The 26,399-nt window shown below is 47.5% G+C and overlaps 1 protein-coding gene across 1 annotated transcript; it reads left to right on the top strand.

Moving 5' to 3' along the window:
* The first annotated feature begins 312 nt into the window (after positions 1 to 312).
* On the top strand, positions 313 to 23,892 carry LOC118219649 (ras-related protein Rab-26-like). The gene is made up of 5 exons (XM_035402986.1): positions 313 to 469; positions 20,239 to 20,304; positions 21,140 to 21,196; positions 22,814 to 22,890; positions 23,197 to 23,892. The coding sequence occupies exons 1-5, from the start codon at positions 386 to 388 to the stop codon at positions 23,300 to 23,302; spliced, it is 390 nt and encodes a 129-aa protein (XP_035258877.1). The 5' UTR covers positions 313 to 385; the 3' UTR covers positions 23,303 to 23,892.
* The last annotated feature ends 2,507 nt before the right edge of the window (positions 23,893 to 26,399 follow it).

Raw genomic sequence — 26,399 nt, 5'->3', positions numbered from 1 at the left:
AGCCACAGAGACTCCGCCTACTCACAGTTAAAGCCACTGAGACTCCGCCCATGCACATTACAGCCACAGAGACTCCGCCCACTCACAGTTAAAGCCACAGAGACTCCGCCCACTCACAGTTAAAGCCACAGAGACTCCACACTTAGAGCCACAACAAAAATTTTACAGCTACAAATTATTTCATCCTCTTGCAGTCTTGAAGTGCAGAAAAAAAATGTTAAAATCATCTCTGGTCTTGCTCTGTAGATAACAGGAATATTTGACTGCATGTTTTTTTTTAGGATGATCAATGATATCTGTGGAATACAAGCCTTTTATTTATTTTCTGATAAGAGCTGTTATTTCTCTCTGTCCCGCTCAATCTCTCTCCCTCTCTCTTTCTGTTATGTTATCTCTCTTTCTGTCTCTTTTCCCAGCCCTGCTCCTGCTGTACGACGTGACCAATAAAACATCGTTCGACAACATCCAGGTAGGTGGGAGGCGTTCGCTTTCACGGAGAATCACCACCTGTAATCTCAGAGATGGTCTAAATCACAGCCGGAGCTGACTGTAGTCTCAGTGGCAGGAGAGGTTGGGGGGGGGTGGTGTTTGGTTTGCCCCCCCCCCACACACACACTCCCCCAGGGGGGACGTGGGTACTCCTGCCCTTTTGATTTGTGATCCCGTCAGTGGAGCCAAATTGAATATGAGGAGAGTGTGCGCCACTGCGGTCTGATTGATGGCTGGCCCTCTTCCGCACTCTCGCATCGAGCGTCACCGCGCGAGCTGTTAGCATCACGCTAACGCGGGGAATCACTCTCTCGCTTCTCCTCCCGTCCTCCTCACTCACTCACTCACTCACTCTCACTTCGTCCTTCCCTCCTTCTGTCTTTCTCCTACTAGTCTACCGCTTACCGCCTGTCTGTCTGGTGACAACTGAGAAATGAGGAGCGTGCATCTAGAACATAAGAACACATAATGAGGAGAACAGGCCATTCAGCCCATCTAGAACATAAGAACACAAGAACACATAATGAGGAGAACAGGCCATTCAGTCCACTGCATAAAGCTTGAAAGACACAGATTTGTTTTTCCAAAAATGATGGAGTTTGTTTTTTCTGAGTTTTTTTTTTCTCCAGTCTGTGGTGTAATTGAGAGTTATACTTTGTCTGCTCACATACGTCTTGATTTAGAGAGTTGAGCACACTGAGCGCTCCATGAGTTGTCATGGTGACTAGTATCTGAAAGGATGCTGGGAAATGGAGAGATGGCGTTAAATGGCTGACTTGCATAACGGTGGGAATTTGAGAAGATGTCTACGGTTGTATCATCGTTATGAATAACACAGAAGTGGTGCTAGCATTATTAATAGCATGTGAAGTTTTTTTTTTTACACCGATGGTGATAATGTGATGTGATATTATTACAGTGAGTATTACAGTATTATTACAGATTGACTCTACCTCAGTTCTTCATAATGGGTGGAGTTACTGTGAGCTGTCAGTCATTAAAGTTGTTTGAACCAATCAAAAGGATGATTCTATGGTCCCTTCAGCTTTGCTGGTATGTGTATTTTTTGGATCCTGGAAAGGTGATACCGTAAGTTTTACGTCTGGGTCCCGACGTTAGAAAGTATTTCAAATTTGAATCTCGGTATTGAAAAGTGTAAGAACCAGTCTTTTAGAGTCATAACTGTTAGCAGTTTCCTTTCCACGATCTCATGCGTTTGTGAACATGTTGCAGTGAAGCTGCCTGTGGTGTTGTGTGTGTTTGGGCAATGGCTGAAAAATGGCCTGGGAGCAGCGTATCTGCGACAGAGGCCTCGCTCAGCTGTCACAGCATTGTCATATTGTAGTTTGGCAAAGAGACGCAGTTTTTAAGTGACTCGTTTATTCTGTTGGCTGTGGAGGCCCCCGGAATGGAGAGGAGGTCTGAGCATCGGCACCAGACTTTATCTCTCTGCGGTGTGATGGCAGTTCATTTAGAGTCTCAGCACTGCACCTGAGAGATAAGTGTGTTTGCTATCCTGTGTCTGTCTGTGTGTGTGTGTGTGTATTTGTGTGTCTTTATGTGTGTGTCTGTGTGTGTGTGTATTTGTGTGTCTTTATGTGTGTGTCTGTGTGTGTGTGTATTTGTGTGTCTTTATGTGTGTGTCTGTGTGTGTGTGTATTTGTGTGTCTTTATGTGTGTGTCTGTGTGTGTGTGTGTATTTGTGTGTCTTTATGTGTGTGTGTGTGTGTATTTGTGTGTCTTTATGTGTGTGTGTGTGTGTGTATGTGTGTGTCTTTATGTGTGTGTGTGTGGGTATTTGTGTGTCTTTATGTGTGTGTGTGTGTGTATTTGTGTGTGTCTGTGTGTGTGTGTGTGTATTTGTGTGTCTATGTGTGTGTGTGTGTGTGTGTGTGTGTGTATTTGTGTGTCTATGTGTGTGTGTGTCTGTGTGTGTATGTATTTGTGTGTATTTGTGTGTCTATGTGTGTGTGTGTGTGTATTTGTGTGTCTATGTGTGTGTGTGTGTGTATTTTTGTGCCTATGTGTGTGTGTGTGTGTGTTTGTGTGTGTATCTGCAAGCATATGTGTGTGTGTATGTGTGTGCTACTCTGCAAGCTCCTGTTGACGCCAGAGAGAGAGTATGAGTGTGTGTGTGTGTGTGTGCGCGTGTGTGTGCGCATGTGTGTATGTGTGAGTGTGTGTGCACGCGCATGTGTGTGTGTGTGTGTGTGCTACTCTGCAAGCTCCTGCGTCATGCTGATGCCAGAGAGAGAGAGAGAGAGAGAGTGTGTGTGTGTGTGTGTGTGTGTGTGCATGTGTGTGCACTAGGCTGTTTGCACACACTGGGATTCTGAGAGTGTGGTTGTGGTTATACAGAGCAGATGTAGCAACGGTTGTGGTATCTCAGAATGTTTTTTTTTAGGGTGGGGGGGTGGGGGGGATGAGACACGTAAACACGGGAGGGTGTGGTTCCCCTTTTTTGTTTCCTGAGGAACATCACCATAAAAATGATGGAACTCTGTGGAACACTGCTCAATATAACACCCTGTGTTCAACAAGAAGTTCCCTCTTTTTTTTTTTTTAAACTTTTATCTCATTTTGTCCATTCGCGCCTGCACCAGAACCTGGTCGGGTGTGCGGATTGGCCCTGCGCTCGACGCGGAACGCGGCGTCCTGGCGGAGACTGCGGCGCGGGAGCGGGGACGGTGTGGGACCGTCTCTTTGGGCCCTCCCGGTCCTCAGCGCGCGGTTCCGTGTTTGAAGGCGGTCTGGCCGTTCACCTGGGGCCTACGGGTGGTTTGCTGCCTGGGATGGTGCTCTGGCTCTGGCACCCGGACCAGCAGGTCTCACAGGTCAAAGGTCGCTTCCGCTGTGAGCCCTGTTCGTGTAAAGGGCAGTGTTCTTGGACCAGGGTCCCTTTCACCTCCCAGCGCCGGAGATCTCGGGGGTCAATAGCGGCCAGATGAGCTCCAGGGACCACCGATGGTCTGCCTCCTTGGAGTACAGGGCTGTGCCTCCAGATGGCTTCGTATTAGCACAACCCGCACGTGAAAATTCCTGGTACAGGTTTAGAAGTCATGCATACATGCTTTCATACATATATTCATTCATTCATTCATTTATTCATTTATTATGGCCATTTAGCAGATGATCTTACTCAGGGCAACTTACGCAGCTCTTGCAATTATTTGTTAAAATGGTTTCCTCTCAGTAACAACATTAGAACCTTTACAGCAAGAAAAACACGAACACTTGCATTTAATATTCTTCTTTCAAGTGCCGTGTTTGACCTGCTAGGGCGAAGCAGAATGTAATGTATTCTTGGCTTTATTGAGAAAAGAAAAACAACTTAATCATTGTTTATATTTTAAAATAGAATACAGGCCTGGCCTTTTAAAACTTTGAATTACAAATAAACGCGAGGCCTACTTTTTAACATTTTTCATTTATTCTGGAGATTGACCATTGATCTCACATCTCATTTCTTGACTATGCTTGTGAGGAAGAAGATAAATGAACAGATAAATAGACGAAGAGAAATGACACAGGCTGTAGTAAAGGAATGGCACACTATTCTATAATTATTCGCCATTGTTGTGATCTGGGTTCAACATCGCTCTAAAGCCTTCTGCTAGTAATTCCTTGTGCAGTAGGTGGTGTGTGTGTGTGTGTGTGTGTGTGTGTGTGTGTGTGTGTGTGGGTGTGCGCGCTTATGTTCTCATGTGCACGCGTGCGTGTGTGTGTAAGAGAGAGAAGAGGAAAGTAAAAGGTATTAATTTTCATGCTTATTTTTAGTCACCTGCCCTCATTAGATGCACTGGAAGCTCGGTGTAATTTAATAAAATGAAGTTGTGAGAGAGACACTACCCACAGACGAGCCGGGAAGAGGTGTTAAATTCCGCCATTAAACTCCCCGCTCGGCTAACTGTTTAATCAAAGCTCAATTATGGTGTTGGGTGGGGGTGGGATAAGGGGATGGGGGTGGTGGGGGGGGGGACGAGACGGCGACCTAGCCGGGAGAGGCCCATACGAAAATGTGAGGAAACCCAATTCAGCCCCTTCATGGCAGAATGATGAGCTCTACACTCGCCCCACGGGGAGAGGATGCCAGGCTGCGGTTTCTCCCTTTTGGCGTGGAGAAAGTCAGGTGACCTGTGGGGGTGGGGGGGGGGGGGCTGTACAAACTGCCAAATTACAAATTACACTGCAGGCAGTTTGCAGACCAGAGCGACTTACACTTCTTTATTATTTTTTACATAAAATGGATATGTAATGAAGCAGTTCAGAGTGAGTACCTTGCTCAAGGGCACAAGGGCAACAGGGGCCAATCGAACCTGCAACCTGGGTTTCAAGCCCGGTTTCCTGTCCATTACACTACACTGCCGCCCAGTCAGTCAGTCTCCTTTGGGAGATTTCGGTGTGACGGAGGGGCTCAGTCGTGACAGGTCCCTCAGCAAGGCGGGCGGTCTTTCCCGGAGGTTTCGGTAAAACCGGTACTCCTTCCCGGCACGTCCGCCATTTCTGGGAGCTTTTATAGGATTTTGGGAGCTGACCTTTCATTTTGGGTGTCCTTGAGTTTCGGACTGCCTGGTTGGTCTCTCTCCTAAAAAAAAATAAAATAAATAAATAAATAAAAACAACAACAAGCAGAACTTATTGGCTGTGATGTCACTGTGATAGCCCTCCCTGCTGTTGAGGAAATGGGAGTTCAAGAAAATGGAGTTTGTGCCGACGGAAAGATGAAAGTAATGGCGTAGCTTTGGCTCAGCTTCCTGCTTCCGACACCTTACTTTGATTTCAGCTCTTGCCTGGGTTCTTGCCCCCCCCCCCCCCCCCACTCTCTCTCTCTCTCTCTTCCTTTCATTTATTTCTGATTCAGCTTTCTGAACAGATTGTTTAATCACAGCTGTTGGGGAATCTTCTCCTTCTTTCTCTCTCTCCCTCTTCTCTGTTTTTCTCCTGCGTGTTTTGGCCCCAGGCAATGTGCACTAGGCTGTATGGGACTGGAGGTCTCTTGTTTCGACGGACACAATGCCAGTCCATTTCTTTGCCATTAGTCACATAAGATTTTAAATGACAGATTGGAGATGTTCAAAAGTCACACTTCACGTTATCAAAGAGCTTTATTCTATCAGGAAACAAGTGTTTTTATCACAATAACGCCAGACAAGATTTGGAACGTCTGGAAAAATAAGCCATGTTTTCCACTCGTCTCACCCGTCCAGTCTACCAGTGACCTTTGCATGAAGCTTGTTTATGGGGGCGAATTTGGGCAGCTGTGCCACTGGGAATATGTTCCTGTCTGGGTAACACTGTGTTGAGCACTTTTCTGAAAGTCGGTGAAGGTGTCTTTTAATGGCTGCTGTATTTATGTCCTTCTCTCACACACTCTGACTTCTGGTATTTAAGACCTTGTCCTGTATTCCTGTAACATCCTACTGTGTGTGTGAGGCAGTATAGCAGGGCTGCAGCAGAATCCCCTTCCCACTGTCTGTGTGAGGCAGTATAGCAGGGCTGCAGCAGTATCCCCTTCCCACTGTCTGTGTAAGACAGTATAGCAGGACTGTAGCAGTATCCCCTTCCCACTGTCTGTGTGAGGCAGTATAGCAGGGCTGTAGCAGTATCCCCTTCCCACTGTCTGTGTAAGACAGTATAGCAGGACTGTAGCAGTATCCCCTTCCCACTGTCTGTGTGAGGCAGTATAGCAGGGCTGTTGCAGTATCCCCTTCCCACTGTCTGTGTAAAGCAGTATAGCAGGGCTGTAGCAGAATCCCCTTCCCACTGTCTGTGTAAAGCAGTATAGCCGGGCTGTAGCAGTATCCCCTTCCCACTGTCTGTGTGAGGCAGTGTAGCAGGGCTGTTGCAGTATCCCCTTCCCACTGTCTGTGTGAGGCAGTATAGCAGGGCTGTTGCAGTATCCCCTTCCCACTGTCTGTGTAAAGCAGTATAGCAGGGCTGCAGCAGGATCCCCTTCCCACTGTCTGTGTAAAGCAGTATAGCAGGGCTGCAGCAGGATCCCCTTCCCACTGTCTGTGTAAAGCAGTATAGCAGGGCTGCAGCAGGATTCCCTTCCCACTGTCTGTGTGAGGCAGTATAGCAGTGCTGCAGCAGTATCCCCTTCCCACTGTCTGTGTAAAGCAGTATAGCAGGGCTGTGGCATGATCCCCTTCCCACTGTCTGTGTAAAGCAGTATAGCAGGGCTGTAGCAGAATCCCCTTCCCACTGTCTGTGTAAAGCAGCATAGCAGGGCTGCAGCAGGATCCCCTTCCCACTGTCTGTGTGAGGCAGTATAGCAGGGCTGTAGCAGAATCCCCTTCCCACTGTCTGTGTGAGGCAGTGTAGCAGGACTGCAGCAGGATCCCCTTCCCACTGTCTGTGTAAAGCAGTATAGCAGGGCTGCAGCAGGATCCCCTTCCCACTGTCTGTGTAAAGCAGTATAGCAGGGCTGCAGCAGGATCCCCTTCCCACTGTCTGTGTGAGGCAGTATAGCAGGACTGTAGCAGTATCCCCTTCCCACTGTCTGTGTGAGGCAGTATAGCAGGGCTGTTGCAGTATCCCCTTCCCACTGTCTGTGTAAAGCAGTATAGCAGGGCTGTACCAGAATCCCCTTCCCACTGTCTGTGTAAAGCAGTATAGCCGGGCTGTAGCAGTATCCCCTTCCCTCTCAGGGCTCTGGGAGGGTGGGTATGGGGGGCAGATACAAAATGTCTGTCATGTTTTCTATTAACTCGAATCGGGAAGGTGAGAGCCTGGAGACAGGGGTGGATGGCTGATATTTTCATCTCTGGCTGGCTGCCACATACATAATGATTAAACTTTGAATGCTTCGTAAAATCTTTATTACCCCCACCAGAGGGCAATTCAGGCTATAGTCAGCCTCGGACATAAAACAAAACACCACCAGTTAAGGAATTCCAGATTCTGAGATTTGCATAAACTTTCCACAACTTGCTATGTGTTGCTATACATTGTTGATGATATGGTGTGTCCCTGTGGATAACAGCATCTGTAGTACAATCAAAATGATTGTACTATAATGTAGAATATTTATGATATTTATGTGGATAGCATGGTATGATGCCATAATTACTGTAGTGAAAAGATAAGCATTGATTTTAGCACTCACTGTAGAAAGGGTAATGCTTTTGATGTAACATTTAAAAGCTACTGTGATTCATTAGGTTGACATTCTCTTGAGTCACAATGTTAATGTGTGTGTGTGCATGTGTATGTATCTGCATGTGCATTTGACCGAATACATGCGCCTACATGTATAATTGATTAAAATAATTTTCAATACCTGCGAATGGTAATGCCTACATCTGCAGCATAAACACACACTGTGTGAGATCTGTGTGTGATGTGTATTTGCTCTGGTCTTTCATTGAGGGAAAGCACAGCTCCCAGTGTGAGAGGAAACATCTGGTTGTAGTTGTGCTTCAGGTTGTAGTTCTGGTTCATGTTGTAGTTGTGGTTCAGACTGTAGTTGTGGTTCAGGCTGTAGTTCAGGCTGTAGTTACACTTCAGGTTGTAGTTCTGGTTCATGTTGTGGTTGTGGTTGAGCCTGTAGATGTGGTTCAGACTGTGATTCTGGTTCAGGCTGTAGTTGCACTTAAGGTTGTAGTTCTGGTTCATGTTGTGTTTGTGGTTTAGCCTGTAGTTGTGGTTCAGGCTGTAGTTGCACTTCAGATGGTAGCTGTGGTTCAGACTGTTGTTGCACTTCAGGTTGTAGTTGTGCTTCAGGTTGTAGTTGTGGTTCAAGCTGTAGTTGTGGTTCAGGTTGTGGTTGTGGTTCAGCCTGTAGTTGTGGTTCAGGCTGTAGTTGTGGTTCAGGCTGTAGTTGTGGTTCAGTAAAGGGGGCGACATAGCTCAGGAGGTAAGACCGATTGTCTGGCAGTCGGAGGGTTCAAACCCCGCCCTGGGTGTGTCGAAGTGTCCTTGAGCAAGACACCTAACCCCTAACTGCTCTGGCGGATGAGAGGCATCAATTGTAAAGCGCTTTGGATAAAAGCGCTATATAAATGCAGTCCATTTACCATTTACCAAGACTGTTGTTGCACTTCAGGTTGTAGTTGTGCTTCAGGTTGTGGTTCTGGTTCAGCCTGTATTTGTGGTTCAGGTTGTAGTTGGGTTCAGGTTGCAGTTGTGGTTGTAGTCCAGGTTAACTGAGCTGTCCTATTTAAGTCACCCCTGAAATACCTCCGAAAACCCTATTAAAAAACCAGCAAAATTGAACTGCCTGTTCCTGATGAACGATGATGTCACAAAGCGGGATTTAGGGTTCTGGAACCCAAGAACAACAAATTGGAATTGCATTGGAGCGGAGGTGGTTCACAGCCCTTAAGCATTCATAACTTTGAAAATGACAAGTGCACTTTTTAAAATGGAAATTTGAAGGTCCGCATCCCTGAGGTTCCTTTGCCCATCCGGGCAGGAGGCGTGGGACGGTCTGGGAGGCTCTGATTCAGACGGTGAGCTTGGGGAAAGAAATGCCAGCAGCGGATCTGAATTCCGTTCAGGACTCTTGTCTGCCAAAAAACAAACAAAACAAAAAAAATCGGGGGAACATTTGGAGTTGGCGAGAGGACCACATTTGTCACCGTCTCCTTGAAGGTACCCACGGCGTGACCTGTGAGTTGTTTGCTCCTCTAAAAGTGTGACCTAGACGGAGGGTGGCAGAACTTTCCGGATGTTTCATGGGGTGAGAACGCGGGAGAGGGGTGCGGGTGTGTGCAACCTAAATGTGACGTAGGACCACCTGGCCCTTGTGTGTTTTACCCGCTGGAGAGGAGGAGACATCGTAGCAAGTATTTCCTGCCTGTAGCAGCAGTAGCAGCAGCAGCAGCAGCAGCAGCAGCAGTAGCAGTAGTAGCAGTAGAAGTAGCAGCAGAAGCAGTAGTAGGTCTAGTTGTAGCAGTAGCAGCAGCAGAAGCAGCAGTAGCAGCAGTAGCAATAGCAGCAGCAGCAGCAGCAGCAGCAGCAGCAGTAGCAGTAGTAGCAGTAGAAGTAGCAGCAGAAGCAGTAGTAGGTCTAGTTGTAGCAGTAGCAGCAGCAGAAGCAGCTCCACTCCTCTCTGTGAGTGACACAGTAGAAACTGGGCTCCTCTCTGTGAGTGACACGGTAGAAACTGGGCTCCCCTCTGTGAGTGATGGAATAGAAACTGGGCTCCTCTCTGCGAGTGATGGAATAGAAACTGGGCTCCTCTCTGTGAGTGATGGAATAGAAACTGGGCTCCTCTCTGTGAGTGACGCAATAGAAACTGGGCTCCTCTCTGTGAGTGACGCAATAGAAACTGGGCTCCTCTCTGTGAGTGATCCCCTGTACTTTGTCCAACCAGCCTTCCTGATTCTCGCTGTCCTCTGGGTATTGCATATGGCACTGTTTTCCATTGCATTCCACCCTGTGTGTGAGTGTGTCTGTGCGAGTGTGTGTGTGAGTGTGTGTGTGTGTGTGTGTTTGTTTTTCTGTGTGTGTGTGTGTGCATGTGCGTGCGTGCGTGTGTGTGTGTTTTTTTTTTTTCTGTGTGTGTGTGTTTTTCTGTGTGTGTGCGTTTGGAGAGGAAGGGGACAGATGATAGCCAAAGCGGTACATATTCTAACCCCATCTGTCAAAAATATTTTCTGCCTCTGGATCGATCTGCTCCTCCTGCCGCTGCACATCCCTGGCAGGGTTCCAACATGATGAATGTGCGTCCCCCCCCCGCCCTGCCCCGCCCGGGAGTCCGGCCGAAGGACCTCTGGAGCCTCTGATTGTTTTCGATTTCCTCCATCACCTCACTGGGGGTTAAAAAAAAACAAGTACACACACACTCAGAAACAGACATTATTTTACACCTCTTCAGTTCCCGTCGGTTCAGGCTGTCAGGCGGTGTCGAGCCGCCTGGGTAAACAGCGTGTGGCGGACCAGCCGGGGACTGATCTCAGATCAGTTAGCTGCGTTTCAGACAAACTCATCTGACCCAGTTCAAATCCCCCCCCCTTCTGTGTGGAGTTTGCGTGTTCAACTCGACTGGGCCATTCTGTGTGGAGTTCGTGTGTTCTCCCCATCGAGGCCTTTCTGTGTGGAGTTTGTGTGTTCTCCTTGACTGGGCCTTTCTGTGTGGAGTTTGTGTGTTCTCCTCGACTGGGCTTTTCTGTGTGGAGTTTGTGTGTTCTCCCCATCGAGGCCTTTCTGTGTGGAGTTTGTGTGTTCTCCTCGACTGGGCCTTTCTGTGTGGAGTTTGTGTGTTCTCCCCATCGAGGCCTTTCTGTGTGGAGTTTGTGTGTTCTCCTCGACTGGGCCTTTCTGTGTGGAGTTTGTGTGTTCTCCCCATCGAGGCCTTTCTGTGTGGAGTTTGTGTCTTCTTCCCACTGGGGCCTTTCTGTGTGGAATTTGTGTGTTCTCCTCAACTGGGCCTTTCTGTGTGGAATTTTCGTGTTCTCCTCGACTGGGCCTTTCTGTGTGGAGTTTGTGTGTTCTCCTTGACTGGGCCTTTCTGTGTGGAGTTTGTGTGTTCTCCCCATCGAGGCCTTTCTGTGTGGAGTTTGTGTGTTCTCCCCATCGAGGCCAGTCTGTGTGGAGTTTGTGTGTTCTCCTTGACTGGGCCTTTCTGTGTGGAGTTTGTGTGTTCTCCCCATCGAGGCCAGTCTGTGTGGAGTTTGTGTGTTCTCCTTGACTGGGCCTTTCTGTGTGGAGTTTGTGTGTTCTCCCCATCGAGGCCATTCTGTGTGGAGTTTGTGTGTTCTCCTCGACTGGGCCTTTCTGTGTGGAGTTTGTGTGTTCTCCTCGACTGGGCCTTTCTGTGTGGAGTTTGTGTGTTCTCCTCGACTGGGCCTTTCTGTGTGGAGTTTGTGTGTTCTCCCCATCGAGGCCTTTCTGTGTGGAGTTTGTGTGTTCTCCTCGACTGGGCCTTTCTGTGTGGAGTTTGTGTGTTCTCCCCATCAAGGCCTTTCTGTGTGGAGTTTGTGTGTAATCCGTGGCCGTGGACGGTGTCCTCCGGCTACTCCTTATCCTAACCCTAACCATAACCCACAGAGGTAAATGGGGGGCGGGGGACCTGGAATAAAATCTTGCATGCTTCTGGAGTAATGAAGAAAACCCTGTAGTGCAAAAAAAAGTGGAATAACATGGTAATAACAGAGGAATGCCATGCGAATACCAGTGCAATTACAAGCTAATATAACCCAATAATGCAATGCATTGTTCCCAAGGTTTGTTTTTAATATTCTGCCGAATATACAGCTTATGTAAAAAGGGTACAGCAGCCGTGTCCCTAAGGGGATTAAAACCTGTAGCCTTCTGGTTGTGGATCTGGATCTAAGCCTCAGCTCGAGACAAGTGCAGCGCTATGGGTGGGTTGTCTTGTCCCCGTTCTCATGCACAGTTTGTGAGATTTAGAAGTGTGTTGCTCACTGTGGGTGACACAAGGTTGTGGATTTTGAGCTCTCTTACCTTTCAAACCCAACCTCCATCAGAAGATCGAGCCTTGGGGGCAAAGCAAATTAGAAGTCAATTAATGCTATTTTTTTACTTTTCATTTTTGAAATATATTATATATATATATATATATATATATATATATATATATATATATATATATATATATATATATATATAAATTTTAAATAACATTGATTGACTTTAAGTTTGCTTCAGCCCCGAGGCTCGATCTTCTGATGGAGGTTGGGTTTGAAAGGTAAAAGCTCAAAGTCCACAACCTTGTGTCACCTGCATTACAGTTTAAAAAATACAGTTAAAAATAAACATTAATTTGCTTCAGCCCTGAGTCAAAAATACAAAGCATGTCAAAATACAAAGAGGAGGTGTGGAAGGAAAAATAGGACGGAGGGGGCGGGGGGAAGAGAAAGATGTTTGATGTTAAAAAAGACCCAGGGGAGTGATTCAGAAGAGTCTGCCCCCCCCCCCCCCCGTGGAATAGAGGGGGCGGGGCCTAGCAGGGTGGAATGGGGAGAGGTGGGCGGGGTACAGTTTATCTGCTCAGGTTTCTCTCCAGTGGAAACAGGTCTGATTAAAGTTTACCTCAAAGTTTTATTTCAACATGAAGACGCAGAGGGTTTCTCTTAAAGTCAGTGGGGGTACCTAGGGTGTCCGGAGTTGACGCTGAGGACATCTGCCCAAACGTCAACATATGACGATGTTGGGAACGAGACTGCTCTGATGACAGTGCCCCTGACCCTTCAGCCGAACCCTAACACTAATGCTAAGGACTCATCGCCTGTGACAGAGATGATGTCTTTAATTCTGTGGTCTGTATGGCGTGCTGGTGATCATGGACAGACTTAACTACATCAGCACATTACATTACATTACATTACAGGCATTTAGCAGACGCTCTTATCCAGAGCGACGTACAACAAGTGCATTGGTTCACGTTGTAGAGGTGCAAAAGAAACACTAGAGTGAAGTAAGGATCGTAGTGCCAGAAGTGACCACATCGAACAGGACTCCAACCCTGTAGAGTAAGCTGTTCAGCAAGCAAGAATCCTACCAAGTACAAACTAGCACTGGAATCACATCTAATCACACCTAATCAGACAAAAACAATCCTGCCAGATACACTAACATAATCATATTATCCTAACTAGGTACAGTGAGCTAAACTATAGGCTAGGGAGGGGTGGGGAGAGGTGCAGCCTGAAGAGATGAGTTTTCAGTCTGCGTTTGAAGGTGGTAAGATTCTCTGCTGTTCTGACCGCCACGGGGCGGTCATTCCACCAGCGAGGGGCCAGGACAGACAGCAGACGGGAGCGGGAAGTACAGACGCGAAGAGAGGGAGGTGCCAAGCGTCCAGAGGTGGCAGAACGGAGAGGTCTGGCTGGGGTGTAGGGTCTGATGATCCTCTGGATGTACCCTGGTGCTGACCTCTTAGCTGCCTGGTATGCAAGCACCAAGGTCTTAAATTTGATGCGAGCCATAACAGGCAGCCAGTGGAGGTCAGTGAGCAGGGGAGTGACATGGGAATGTCTGGGGAGGTTGTAGACCAGACGTGCTGCAGCATTCTGGATGAGCTGCAGGGGTCTGATGGCGGATGCTGGCAGACCAGCCAGTAGTGAGTTGCAGTAGTCCAGGCGGGACAGGACCATCGCTTGAACCAGGAGCTGGGTTGCGTAGGTGGTGAGGAAGGGACGGATTCTCCGGATGTTGTACAGGAAGAACCTGCACTTTCGACTCACCACCGTGATGATCTGGGAGAGGGACTGTCTGTTGTCCATCACCACTCCAAGGTTTTTGGCAGTGGGTGGTGATGACACCTCAGTGTCCCCTAGGGAAATAGAAAAGTCGAGAAGGTTAGAGGATGGAGCAGGGATGAAGATCATCTCCGTTTTACCTGGGTTCAGCTTAAGATGGTGGTTATCCATCCAGCTCTGGATGTCCCTCAGGCAAGCAGAGATGCGAGCAGAGACCTGAGTGTCAGAAGGCGGGAAGGAGAGAAAGAGTTGGGTGTCATCGGCATAACAATGATAAGACAGACCATGGGCAGAGATTACAGGACCAAGAGATTGGGTGTACAGGGAGAATAGGAGGGGACCAAGGACAGAGCCCTGGGGAACTCCTGTGGCAAGGGGGCGAGATGCTGATACTGCACCAGCCCAGGTGACTTGGAAGGAGCGACCAGAGAGGTAGGACTCAATCCAGTCTAGTGCTGTGCCACAGATCCCCATAGCTGCCAGGGAGGACAGGAGGATGGGATGGTTGACGGTGTCAAAGGCAGCAGAAAGGTCTAGGAGGATCAGGACAGATGAATGGGAGGCTGCTTGTGCGGCGTGAAGCGACTCACTGACCGAGAGGAGTGCGGTCTCTGTCGAGTGGCCAGGTCTGAAGCCAGACTGGTAGGGGTCTAGGAGGTTGTTCAGTGAGAGAAAAGAGGAGAGTTGATTAGAAGCAGCTCGTTCAATCGTTTTGGATAGGAACCAAAACAATGCACCTTTACAGGCATCCTGGAAGCCTTGACATTTCACAGTCATTGTAAGTGACTGATTTATACCTGGGGCAGCAGGTGAGGGGGGAGGCCCTGGCCAATCAATCAATTGCATTAATCGAACAGCAATCATAGAATAGGAAGCTGGAGGTTATGGTTGACGCTGAAGGCCAGATCTTAGTCATTTTTGCTTATCGCTCTTTTCTTTGTGTCCTGGAAGGAATGCAGGAATTATTCTTAGCATTTGAAAGTTTTTTTTTTTCTTTTTCCTCCATGTTCCTCTATTCTGCTGTAAGATTACAGGCTATTCACAGGAGGACAGGGGGTCCGGTGATTGGCTGCCACGCTCGATTGTAATGCCGTTATGGTTCTTTTCATCACCGTTGGGGCTAAAGAAGGGTTTCCCGCGGCTCTCCCCTACTCTCAGCCATTCATCGGCCATCCCGTCTCCATGCCGACCGAAAAGGGGTTTCGGAATGTCGCAGAAGGTTCCGGAAGGTTGAGCCGCGGACTCATGCCGCGCTAGCCCGGACGGTGGGCTCTTGTATTCAGGTTCAGTTCTAAAGCTCAGTGTGTCCTGACTTGATTTTGCCGGTGGAATCAATCACCTTCAAAACCTTCGTCATGAATGTTCCATGAAGACTGGAGGCCATGAGATCTGTAGCCACAGAACTAGCCCGATACTGACCGGAAACCTCCTCGAAAAAAAGCCAGCATGCGGGACCCAAGGAACGCGGGAGTCAAACGTCTGGTTTGCAGGGCTGCTGGGTGGTTCACTCGGGTAAGCCACCACGGTGTGGCACATTTTAGCTCCACAGGGCAATGCCCAGTTGGCGCCTGTCGTTGCCCAGAAAATTCCACGTTTCATGGCTCTTGGGCGACCCCTGCTGACCGATAAGGGCGCTCGTAAGACTGCAGGTCGAAGCTGCGTATGAATGGTCCTCCTCTGACTCCGCTCTGTGTGGTTGGCTTGGCAGTGGTTGGCGGTGCGAAAAGAAGCGGCTGGTTGGGCAGCGCGTGTTTCGGAGGAGGTCCATGGATGTCCCAGCGCTACCCGAACGGGCAGGGTGGTTTGCGCACGCTATGCGGCATTCCAGAATGGGGGCGGGAATTTGATTTATATACAGCCCTGACTTGCACAGCTATTTAAAAAAAGAAATACTGGTGTACTTACAGAACATCTGTGGTGGTGTTTCCTTTGTGTGTCAGGATGATTTAGTGGACAGGTTTTCCATCAGCCTTTTAACAGTGCTGTCTCCATTGTGCAGTCCTCATTGAGGAAAGGCAATTAGACAAAGATAGATGCTGCACGGTACATCGCCTTGGCAGGAGTGGATGCGCAAGTTTAAGATGTGTTGTGGTTATGCTTCTTTGCTTTTTTTCTTTCAGGATTTTCTCATTTCCCCTAATTGGGTAAGAATTAGTGTTTCTGTCCACATTCTGTGCAGTGGGAATTATTGTGCCCAAGTTTAGATTCTCTTTTTCTCTCTCCCCCTCCCTCTCTCTCTTATCCTACCCCAACTGTGCATTTACCCTACCCCTGACTGCAGTTACCCTACCCCTGACTGTAGTTACCCTACCCCCTGACTATAGTTACCCTACCCCCTGGCTGCAGTTACCCTACCGCCTGACTTACCCTACCCCAGTTACCCTACCCCTGACTGCAGTTACCCTACCGCCTGACTTACCCTACCCCAGTTACCCTACCCCTGACTGCAGTTACCCTACCTCCTGACTTACCCTACCCCAGTTACCCTACCCCTGACTGCAGTTACCCTACCTCCTGACTTACCCTACCCCAGTTACCCTACCCCCTGACTTACATTACATTACAGGCATTTGGCAGACGCTCTTATCCAGAGCGACGTACAACAAAGTGTATAACCATAACCAGGAACAAGTATGACGAAACCCCTAGAGAGAAGTACCGGTCCAAGTACAGGGAACAAACCGCATAGTTAAACTTGGACCCTGATGGTTAAACTGATTAACACTAACAACGAGAACGGCAACAACGCAATCTATGGAAAAATAAAAATAAATAAAAATACAAGTAGTCGTTAAGACAGTTGATGCGCCTAAGTCACCTATGAAACAGCTGCCTAGTTACAACCCTAAGTTTAGTCATTTACAGGGGGGAAGGGAGGGATGGGGAGAGGTGCAGCCTGAAGAGGTGGGTCTTCAGTCGTCGTTTGAAATGGGTCACAGTCTCAGCTGTTCTGACCTCCACAGGGAGGTCATTCCACCATCGTGGGGCCAGAACAGACAGGAGACTTACCCTACCCCAGTAACCCCCTCTACTGCACTGTGCAGAAGAGGCTGCACTTCAGCCAGTTACACCTGGGCTCACCGTTCTCTCTTCCTTGTTGCCGTGGTTATTTGTTGCTACGGCAGCCGTACAGGATTCCGCTGCCATAAAGCGGGAACTTTTCTTCTCTTTTTGGCATTGCTTGCTTTCTCCCTGCCCCCCCCCCCCCCCCCAGGTCTGTGTTTTTTCTCCCCAGGTCCTTATCAGAACAACGAGGCAGACTGAAAGGCCACGCTGAGTCATATTAATATGCATAAGGAAAGCTCACAGGGAGGCTGACTGGAGAACATTGAGTTTCAGGCATGGAAATCTGTGATTTGGTTTTTAGGTTGGGGGGGGGGGGTGCATATCAACCTCTGCGGTAAATAACAAGTGTGGGGAGGGAAGGGGGGGTGGAGGGTGTTACAGTCTGTTATTGTGCATTATCTCTGACCTCCAGTCCCTTATTGTGTGTTGTCGTTTACCTTTGAGGAGAAAATTCGTTCTTTTTCAAAAGATAACAGATAGTCTTCCCACCTTATGTGCTTTTTCAGATGGGGGGAGAGAGAGATGGGACCAGGGCGCCGTGATGGGGCATCAAACCCCCAGGTGCATGTAGGGACCTGTATGTGAATAGCAGCTGGCATCGATCTGGGGAGGGGGGGGGTTGGGTGAATTGCATCCATGTTGGTCACCCGCCCCCTAGTCCACTATTGCTGCCCTGGTTAGCAACTAACCAGGTGCCTAAAATGCCACTTCCTTGCGGGACAGGAAGTCCAGTGAAGTGCTCGCTCAGCATCTGGCGGAGTCAGCTTGCAGCGGAGCGTACGCTTCAACCGTGAGAAGAGGCCTTGCAGCGAACGGTCCCGAGGAAAGCGTTCTTGCAGAAACAAGACGTGCTGAAGAGCTTGCGGTACCATAAAAGCTTGGTGCGCCATTGGTCTGCAGAAAAGATTTATGGAGCGATGGCATAGGGATGGCTGTCGTTTATATTTTGCCCATACCAGTGCTAAAACGTGTTGGTGCCAGGAAGGGACATGGGACGCTGCCCTCTAGTGGACAGCGTTGGCTCTACAGGGTGGCAGCTGAAGCTCATTCAAATTAGCTGAACACGCGTTGCCTAATTTATTTTTTATTTTAATTTTATTAATTTTTTTACAGGAATTTAGCAGACGCACTTATCCAGAGCGACTTACACAACTTTTTACCTAGAATTTACATTGTATTCATTTATATAGCTGGATATACACTGAAGCATTGCAGGCTAAGTACCTTGCTCAAGGGCACAATGGCAGTGTCCTAGCGGGGACTCGAACCCATGACCTTTAGACCACAAGACCAACTCCTTAGCCACTATACTACACTGCCGCCTAATCGTTGGGTCTTATTAAAAGTCCAAGCCATGAAGGCTAAGGGTGGTGGTTTTATGGCGAAACTGCCAGGAGTTGGAGCTTGGGTGTTCGTCTGTGGACTCGTTGACTATGGTCGGTTATTATTCGATGAGCATTTTGGTTATTTGTGTTCCGGGCCTAATAAACAGCTGCTAGCCAATTAGCTGCACTAATTCAACAGGGCGCAACTCTGTTTGGGTGGACCGTCCTAATTCAAATTCATTGTGTGGGAAATACCGCGTTCTAATCACACGTTGCTGATCTCACACCTTGCATGGTTAAAAAGTGACGCGAGACTGAGCGCAGTTAAACTGCTGCAGCAGTTTTGAAAGCCCCGGCGGGTACTTAAGCGTGTGCCGTTTCTGAGCCTGGTGTTCTGCGGTGTTTGGCTCGCGTCTCGGACTCAGCTCTGGTGCGGCGGGCAGCGAACGACACCGATAAACACAATTACACCGACTCTACAGAAAAGAGTGTTCAGAAACGAGACGCGTGGAGGATCTGCACCTCGCTGCAAAGAGAGAAGATCGATGCCTGCAGCGGCCCGAATTGCCGAGCGTTTCAGCCAAAGGAGCACTTTCTAGGGGACGGGCAGCCAAAATGACAAAGTGTAATGAGAGAAAAAGAGAGAAAAAGAGAGGGATACTAAGCCAAGACACCAGATGACAAGACTCAAGAACACAGGCGTGGAGCGGTTGGGTTCTGTACCTGGTTCTTTTTTGAGAATGAGCGCTGTATGCAGCACTGCGTGCACCACACGGGGTTCTCCTGGGTCAGAACCGGGTTCGGGTTCTCCAGTGGTTCCAGTGCAGCTTCACAGGCACAGGCCTGGACTTCACCCCTCCTGAAAAAGGAAGGCCTACTGAAATTATCTCACGTTTTTAGTCTTTAAGCTTTTTTTTTTTTCCATACACTGAAAGGACAGGGAGCTGATTTATTTATTTCTTTATTTTCCTTGTTTGCTGTGGGTGTCTCCTGAATACGAATGAAAGGTGTGCTCTTGCTGGCTGATGTCCTGCCCCCCCCCCCCCCCCCCCCCGAGATTAAATAACGAAGTCCAAATGACGGTCCCTCTCCTCTACTATGATGGTACTTTGCTGTTTGTTTCGTGTATGTCTTCTATTTCTAAAAATGCTTTTTTTTTTAATTGAGATAAAATGAGGTGATGCCAGCATGCTTGTCGAAGGGCCTTTTTTGGCAAATGGACCAGTCGGAACTTTAATTGATCGTCGAGGAGCCAATCCGCCCAGGATGTGGACAGGTCTAGTTTCCAGAAGATTCTGAGCACCCCGGAACTCACGAGCATGGATCAGGAGCGCTGTTCGTTAATGAGAAATGAGACCAAACAACCAATCTGGAGTAGGAAATAACAACGGGCAATATCAACTGAATTGCTTCCCATATGGTTTCAGATATTACATTTTACATTTACATTTTTTACATTTCAGGCATTTAGCAGACGCTCTTATCCAGAGCGACTCACACAACTTTTTTACATAGCATTTTACATCGTATCCATTTATACAGCTGGATATATACTGAAGCAATTTCGGGTAAGTACCTTGCTCAAGGGTACAACGGTAGTGTCCTACCCGGGAATCGAACCTACGACCTTTCGGTTACAAGTCCAGTTCCTTACCCACTGTGCTACACTCCGTCCTATTCATCCTTGCATTTACTTCAGTCTAGGGCAGTGATGGTGATTGAAGGAGACATTCACAGGGCGTTGCTGCAAATGAGCGTGCGTGCTCAAGTAAATTAAATGATTTGTGATGGTGGTGTGGCTCGATGGAGCAAGCCAGCCTGCTGACCCCTTTGACCATCGTCCCCCACTTTCTGTCCCAGCCTCCTGGCCCCTCATACGCTCCTCCCCCACTTCCTGTCCCAGCCTCCTGGCTCCTCCTACCCTCCTCCCTCACTTCCTGGCCCCTCCTACCATCTCCCATCACTTCCTGTCCCAGCCTCCTAGCCCCTCCCACCCTTCTCCCTCACGTCCTGTCAGCCTCCTAGCCCCTCCTACCATCCTCCATCACTTGCTGTCCCACCCTCCTGGCTCCTCCCACTCTCCTCTCCCACTTCCTGTCCCAGCCTCCTGGCTCCTCCCACTCTCCACCCCCACTTCCTGTCCCAGCTTCCTCACACTTCCCCTCTCTCCGTTTCCCCCCCTTCCACAGGCCTGGCTGACAGAGATCCATGAGTACGCCCAGCAGAATGTGGTGCTGATGCTCCTGGGGAACAAGGTGAGGCGGGCGGGGATGTTTTCTTCCATAGCGCCCCGAGCACAGGGGAAGGACAGGGTGATGGATGGCGTGGATGCAGTTATCCGTGCTGAGGCCAAACAGCAGCCTGATAGATTGGGCAGTGGACGGGCGTGGACGGATGATAGCTGTGAGATTGAGAGACAGCCTGGAGCGAGAGTGGGACGCACGGCCATTTTGGCTCTTCCCGCTCACGCGCGTCATTAAAATTCTGCCCCATAAATGTGCCTTCGTTAATATGCGCACCTGCTCCAGCCTCGACTTGAAGTCACCTTCCGGAGCGCTTAGTTTTACCCCGGGATGAATGGAGCAGAATACAGGTAGATATCAGACAGGTAGAGTATGAGTGATGATGTCTGAGCAGGTGGAGATTAGAGGCTAACTCGCTACTTGTGTGAGATGGAGTGAAATATTACACTCAGATCCAGGGACACAGCTGACATGAATATGCATGGTTTAGAATAGCCTGCATATGGATTTATTATGAGTGCATACAGCACATAACTATATTGCTATTTTCTATAAAACTGTGAACCAAGTGTAAATAATATGTTAAACCTGCTGATCTTGCATAAAAAGGAATTGCGAGGAATAGGGAGAGGTCAGTGCTCTGGTCAGTGCTGACAGTGTTGTCAGTAGGGCAGAGGTCAATGCTGACATTGGTTCAGAGGTCAGTGGACAGGTTAGTGGTAGGATTAGTGCAATGGTCAGTGCTGAGATTAAGGCGCGGGTCAGTCCCCTGGTCAGTGCTGGGATTAGTGCAGGGGTCAGTCCTTTGGTCAGTGCTGGGATTAGTGTTAATTCTGATGTCTTTCAGGCTGATTCCACACATCAGAGAGTGGTGAGGAGAGAGGAGGGGGAGAAACTAGCCAAGGTGAGTCTGGAATGCACACACACGCGCACACACACACACCCCACTCACACACACACTCGCACACAAATCTTTCTTCCCCTGACTCAGCGCACTACGTTGTTACAGCATTGTAAGTAACACTGTGGTGATGTCACTGTGAACGTGTTTCACACCAGCATGGAAACTCGGGTGGGTCGGGCTGCTCTCCTGTTCGCTTGATCTGTGGGAACTGCAGAACTCCTCTACAGCATTCGTGAAGCAATTCAATTTTTTAACCCTTTGAAGAGTAGGTGTTTTGGAATGTGTTTTCAAAATTTACATGTCAGTGTTCTAGCAACTCCATTGCTTTCAGTCGCCAGCTGTGATTGTGACATCAGCATTAGAATGTTCAGTTAATGGCATTCTAATCACATACACTGTATTTGTGATCTCACAACTTAAATGGGTTAAAGTTCATTTCTACTGGTCAGTGGTTTCTTTCCAAGTCAAACCTTATTACTTTTGTATGCAGGACAAAAAATTGTGTCATAGCAGCACATGGAGTGGGGTTTTGTGAGCCCTGTGATGGCACACCTTGACCTGTCAATCGCTCATTTGCACGAACCAATCAGGATTTCGCTTTCTGTGGCGCAACAGAATGATTGGTGCAAATCGGTGAGCCACTGATAGCATTAGGTTGCTCCACCTGTTCTGACTGTAGTGAAGCCCTGTTCTCCTGTCAGTGGCGAATAGAAGGCAATCTGAAAGTGAACAGTGTCGTGTACTGTTGCCAAGCACTGCAGTGTAATGTCCACGGGGTCAAAAGAGGTCGGGTTTCTCAGTCAGGTTACGTTTAGCAGTTTGATTTACCTTTTGGGTGAAACATTAAAGCAAGAGCTGCTCTCATTTCATTCTCACTGTGTTGCACTTTGATTTCTGTGGTCTGTCCTCGAGTGGCCCTGCTGCGACATGGCAACAGCGCCCCCTGCTGAATGCGTCCAGTTATAGCAAAGGCTGGCTACGGCTTTACCGAGTTGGGGAGGTTTTAACAGTGGTTCTGAGACTGGGGGTAGGGACCAGATGTTGGGTTGCGGGAGGCGTGGAGACGCGTACATCCTGTACCTCCTCCCTCCGCCATTTACGCCTGTCAGATCAAACACCGCACCTGTTACATGCACTGTACTCTCACAAAATGCAATTACAAGCAAAAAAATTCCTTCAGGTATCCCTTCAATCACGTGACTCTCATACATTTCATATTTTATAGTATTATGCATTTCGTCTTTTAAAGAAAACTATGCACTGGTATTATTGAAATGTGTTTTCACCAGCTCTGAAAAAATATAATTTTTTTCATTCGGTGCAATTCAACTCTGTTTCATTTATATAGCTTTTTTTTAAACTGAGAAATTGCTTTACAGTGGAAATAGAAAAGAAAATTGGGCAAAAAAAATAAATTAAAAAAAATAGGCCTGAACCCCCAAAAAATAAGAAATTGAGGTGAGAAAAAGAAACTGCTTGGTGGGAAGAAAAACACTCAAACAGGGAGGAGAAACTCCCCAACACAGCGTCGCGTTTGGCTGTTATTGAATACGTTATGACGTGGACGAACGCTGTGACGGTAGCAGCGTCTGAGGAATGTGTCTGTCTCTGTGGCAGGAGTTCGGGGTGCCCTTCATGGAGACCAGCGCCAAGTCTGGGCTCAATGTGGACCTGGCTTTCACCGCCGCGGCCAAGTGAGTCAGGACCACAGCGCTTCGGTGCTCCCCCTATGATCCCTGAGCTAATGAGCTCCAAACCCCCCCCCACCCGTCTCCTCAGGGTGATCCAGGGAGACTGACTCACGTCCAGGAGCGCATCGACCTCCTGCATAGAAATTAATTTATGTTTTCAATAAGGGTCCCTTACATTTTAAATACAACATTGACTTTATAGGACTTGTGCAAATGCAAGCTCTCTCTCTCTCTCTGTCTGTCTCCTTCCCTTTCTCTTTCTTTCTCTGTCTCCTTCCCTCTCTCTCTCTCTCTCTCTCTCACACACAGAGAGCTGAAGCACAGGTCCTTGAAGGAGTTGAGTGAACCAAAGTTTCAGCTCCAGGAGTACGTGAACAAGGAGATGACCAAGGCCACCAGCTGCTGCGGATCCTAAACCACCAACCACACGTGCCTGTGTGTGTGTGTGTGTGTGCATATGTGTGCGTGTGTATAAGCGTGTGTTAGTGTGTGCGTGTATAGATGTACATGTATATGTGTGTGTGTGTGTGTTCATGTGTGTGTGTGTGCATGCATACATACATTCTTTTGGGGGAAAGTTTAAAAGACTGGGCAGGACTGAGGATTCTGGAGTTTGATTTTCAGCTGTAACATTAACTACAGACTTTCTGATGATTTCTCACCCTCATTAAAATTTTGTGGCGGGTATGTTCACTTCGTGTGTAATTGTGTGTGTTTGTGTGTGTGTCCACGCACATGTGTGTGTGTGTGTGTGCATGTGTGAAATAAAGAGTGAGCGGCAGAGAAAGATCTACTCTTAAGTTCTATCTTTTTAGAGTCAAATAGGTAGTTTTGTATGTGAATATTCATGCTGCTGTGGCTCAGCCTCCCCAGTGGAGGCAGCATTGAGCTCTGATTGCAGGGTTTATGATGCCTTCTTGCGCTGACCTGATGTGGGTCTGGTGAGTGCTTGTCTCTGCAGCTTCTCTTCCTGTCACATGATGAAACATCACTTTTCCAAACTGACCCGCCTCCATTTACTGTGTGTGAACGCACCATTAGAGCTTTACCCCAGCAAATGCCCCAGATAAACACATTGTGCAGATAACCCCACAATCAAATACCCCCTATGCCCATATTCCACACAGTTTATCTTCACCCTTACCCCCAGGTCAACACCGGACACAAATACCCCAGCTAGATACCCCAGGACCAAACAACCCTCAGAAATGTGCTGTACAAACATTTCAGCAATTGCCCCTTGCAAATGCCTGGTGACAAAAACACTACCACTGCAAACCGTAAATACCCTACATTCAGTTGCCCTATATAGACCCATTGCACACACCTCTTATACCGTAAATACCCTACATTCAGTTGCCCTATATAGTCCCATTGCACACATCTCTAATAATCCATTCCTTGCTCCCTGTGAACCGCAGCTAGCTGTCTGCTTCCTATTAAAAAGCAATGGGTAGCCTCGGTTCTTGAAGTGGAAAAAAAAATAAGTCTCAATACTCCTATGAGCAAAATTTTGAAGTCCCAGTGTGGTATAGCCTACGTTCTGGAAATTCCCATTTTTGAGCCCAGCTAACGTTGAAAAGACAGGTTCCATTGCAGCTGCCAACATTCATAGAAATATATATCGCTGGGCCAAGAAAGGCCTTTTTACAAGAGGTGATCTACAGTGTGGCAAGCGGTTTGTAAATCGCATCAAGTTAGAACAGAATTCAAGCTCAGGATTCTAAATTCCAAAAAGGGAGGCGTCAGCTATTGTCAGAATTGAAGCCTCTTAGAATAAGTGCTAATCACATTAGAAACGTGTAGAAGTGCCTTTACTGCGTACCAGTAAGCACCGGCCCACTTCAAACACTACGTAACCTAGTAACAGCGGTGCTGACTGAAAACAACACCCACAGATCGTATGTGTTGCAAACGGTTGTGAAACCCCCGATTGAGATGGATATTCTGAGTAAGCTGTATACGCCCAAATGGCACTCCAATAACCAAAATAATATTGGCGTGTGCCTCATGTCATCATTTGGAATAGGGCCTTCTTCATGGTATTTCATCAGAAAATGCTGTTTCCATGACCCATATCTTAATTCTGGATATTGTCTTGTTCAGAGTAATATCGGAATATGAGTGTCCTTGTAAACGTAGCCAGTCATAGACAACAAGCTGGCTATGCGTCATTTGGCAGTGGCGGGACACATCCCTTAACACTGTTTAAAGGATGATAGTGTAACAAGCTGGCTCGTTAGCAATCTACAGCAGAAAATTATCATTGTCCACGTTCGTTTTATCTAGGAAGACCGTTGATTTGTTGACCGTTAATTTAGAACAGTGATCAAGCTTTTGTCTGTGCCACTTCATAGCCAGGCATAGGCCCTTTATGGAAAAATAATGCACACTTCCCAGCCAATCAGAATTGAGTATTCAGGCAAGCCGTTGTATAAATATATGTATGTATAAATGTATGTATGTATGTATGTAGCTGTACACTGTAGTATCATTCTGCAAATCACATATGACTGTTGTTTAGCAATGTGTGAGTTTATCCTGTCACTGTGAGGTATGTTGTACCACCATGCTTAATGTGGAACCTCAAAACGTAAAGCTTGACCACTTGTTACCAGTCGTCTCTTGAGTGATCACATAGCCCATAGAGTGCATAACAGCTGGAGAGGGTAGGAGGAGCCGGGCGGTGAAGTGTAGGAAGTATCGGGAAACCGCCTCTACTGCGCACGCAAAAGCGCTTTCTGCTCGTTGAATTCAATGCAGAAAACCAAGTCTTTTGTGCTTATAAATGTGATATTGTGGAGAAGTTTGTTAAACAACGGTTTTTGGGAAATATTAAAATGTAGCTACATATTTCATTGCAGGTCACATATTTTCACAATCTACGTTTCATATGAAACGTAACGATTGTTAATTAAATTTCAAAATACCACCGGGGGAAGTTTTATTTTGCCTCCACAAGTCTGATATTTCCCATTCACTTTAATGCACCAAACTCGGTCCTGTGCCCCCCGTGTATGCTGGTTTTTGTTTCAACCAGTCGCAATACTAGAATTTTAACAAGCTGTTATTTTTTCTTATTTGTGTGCTTTTCCCGTTTAGAGGGATGATTTACTATCTTAAGCCACATTATGTCAGAAATAGCAAAGCATGCCATAAAGAAAAAAATTCCCATGTTCATGTTTTGCTCATTGTGTTATATTGCAAACAATTGCAAAAAAGGGCAAAACTTAAAATTATAGACTAAGGTGAATCAGTAGGTTCCTAATTGGTGAAAGTTTGCACACCTGGCCACTAAAACTAACTATCTGCAAGATAATGAAGAATTCAAAGGCAAAGAAAATGATAATGAGTAGAACCTGCATTGTGTTTATAAGTTTCAGGAGAATAGTATAAAATAAATTAAACACGTGTCCAACAACCTAATTAGGAGCCTATTGATTTATCTATGTGTATTCATTTGATCAAAAAAGTCTCCTCTTAATGTAATTGTTCGCAATGTAGCACAATAA

This window comes from Anguilla anguilla, chromosome 2 (assembly GCF_013347855.1).
Source record: "Anguilla anguilla isolate fAngAng1 chromosome 2, fAngAng1.pri, whole genome shotgun sequence".
NCBI lineage: Eukaryota > Metazoa > Chordata > Actinopteri > Anguilliformes > Anguillidae > Anguilla > Anguilla anguilla.
The sequence above is the reverse complement of the archived record's forward strand: the minus strand, read 5'-3'. Positions and strand labels throughout refer to the sequence as shown.

Coding starts and splice junctions, on each gene's coding strand:
- LOC118219649 (XM_035402986.1), top strand. CDS start 386: ATGTTATCTCTCTTTCTGTCTCTTTTCCCAGCCCTGCTCCTGCTGTAC. Junction 470..20,238: donor CATCGTTCGACAACATCCAG/GTAGGTGGGAGG, acceptor CCCCTTCCACAG/GCCTGGCTGACAGAGATCCA. Junction 22,891..23,196: donor GCTTTCACCGCCGCGGCCAA/GTGAGTCAGGAC, acceptor TCTCACACACAG/AGAGCTGAAGCACAGGTCCT.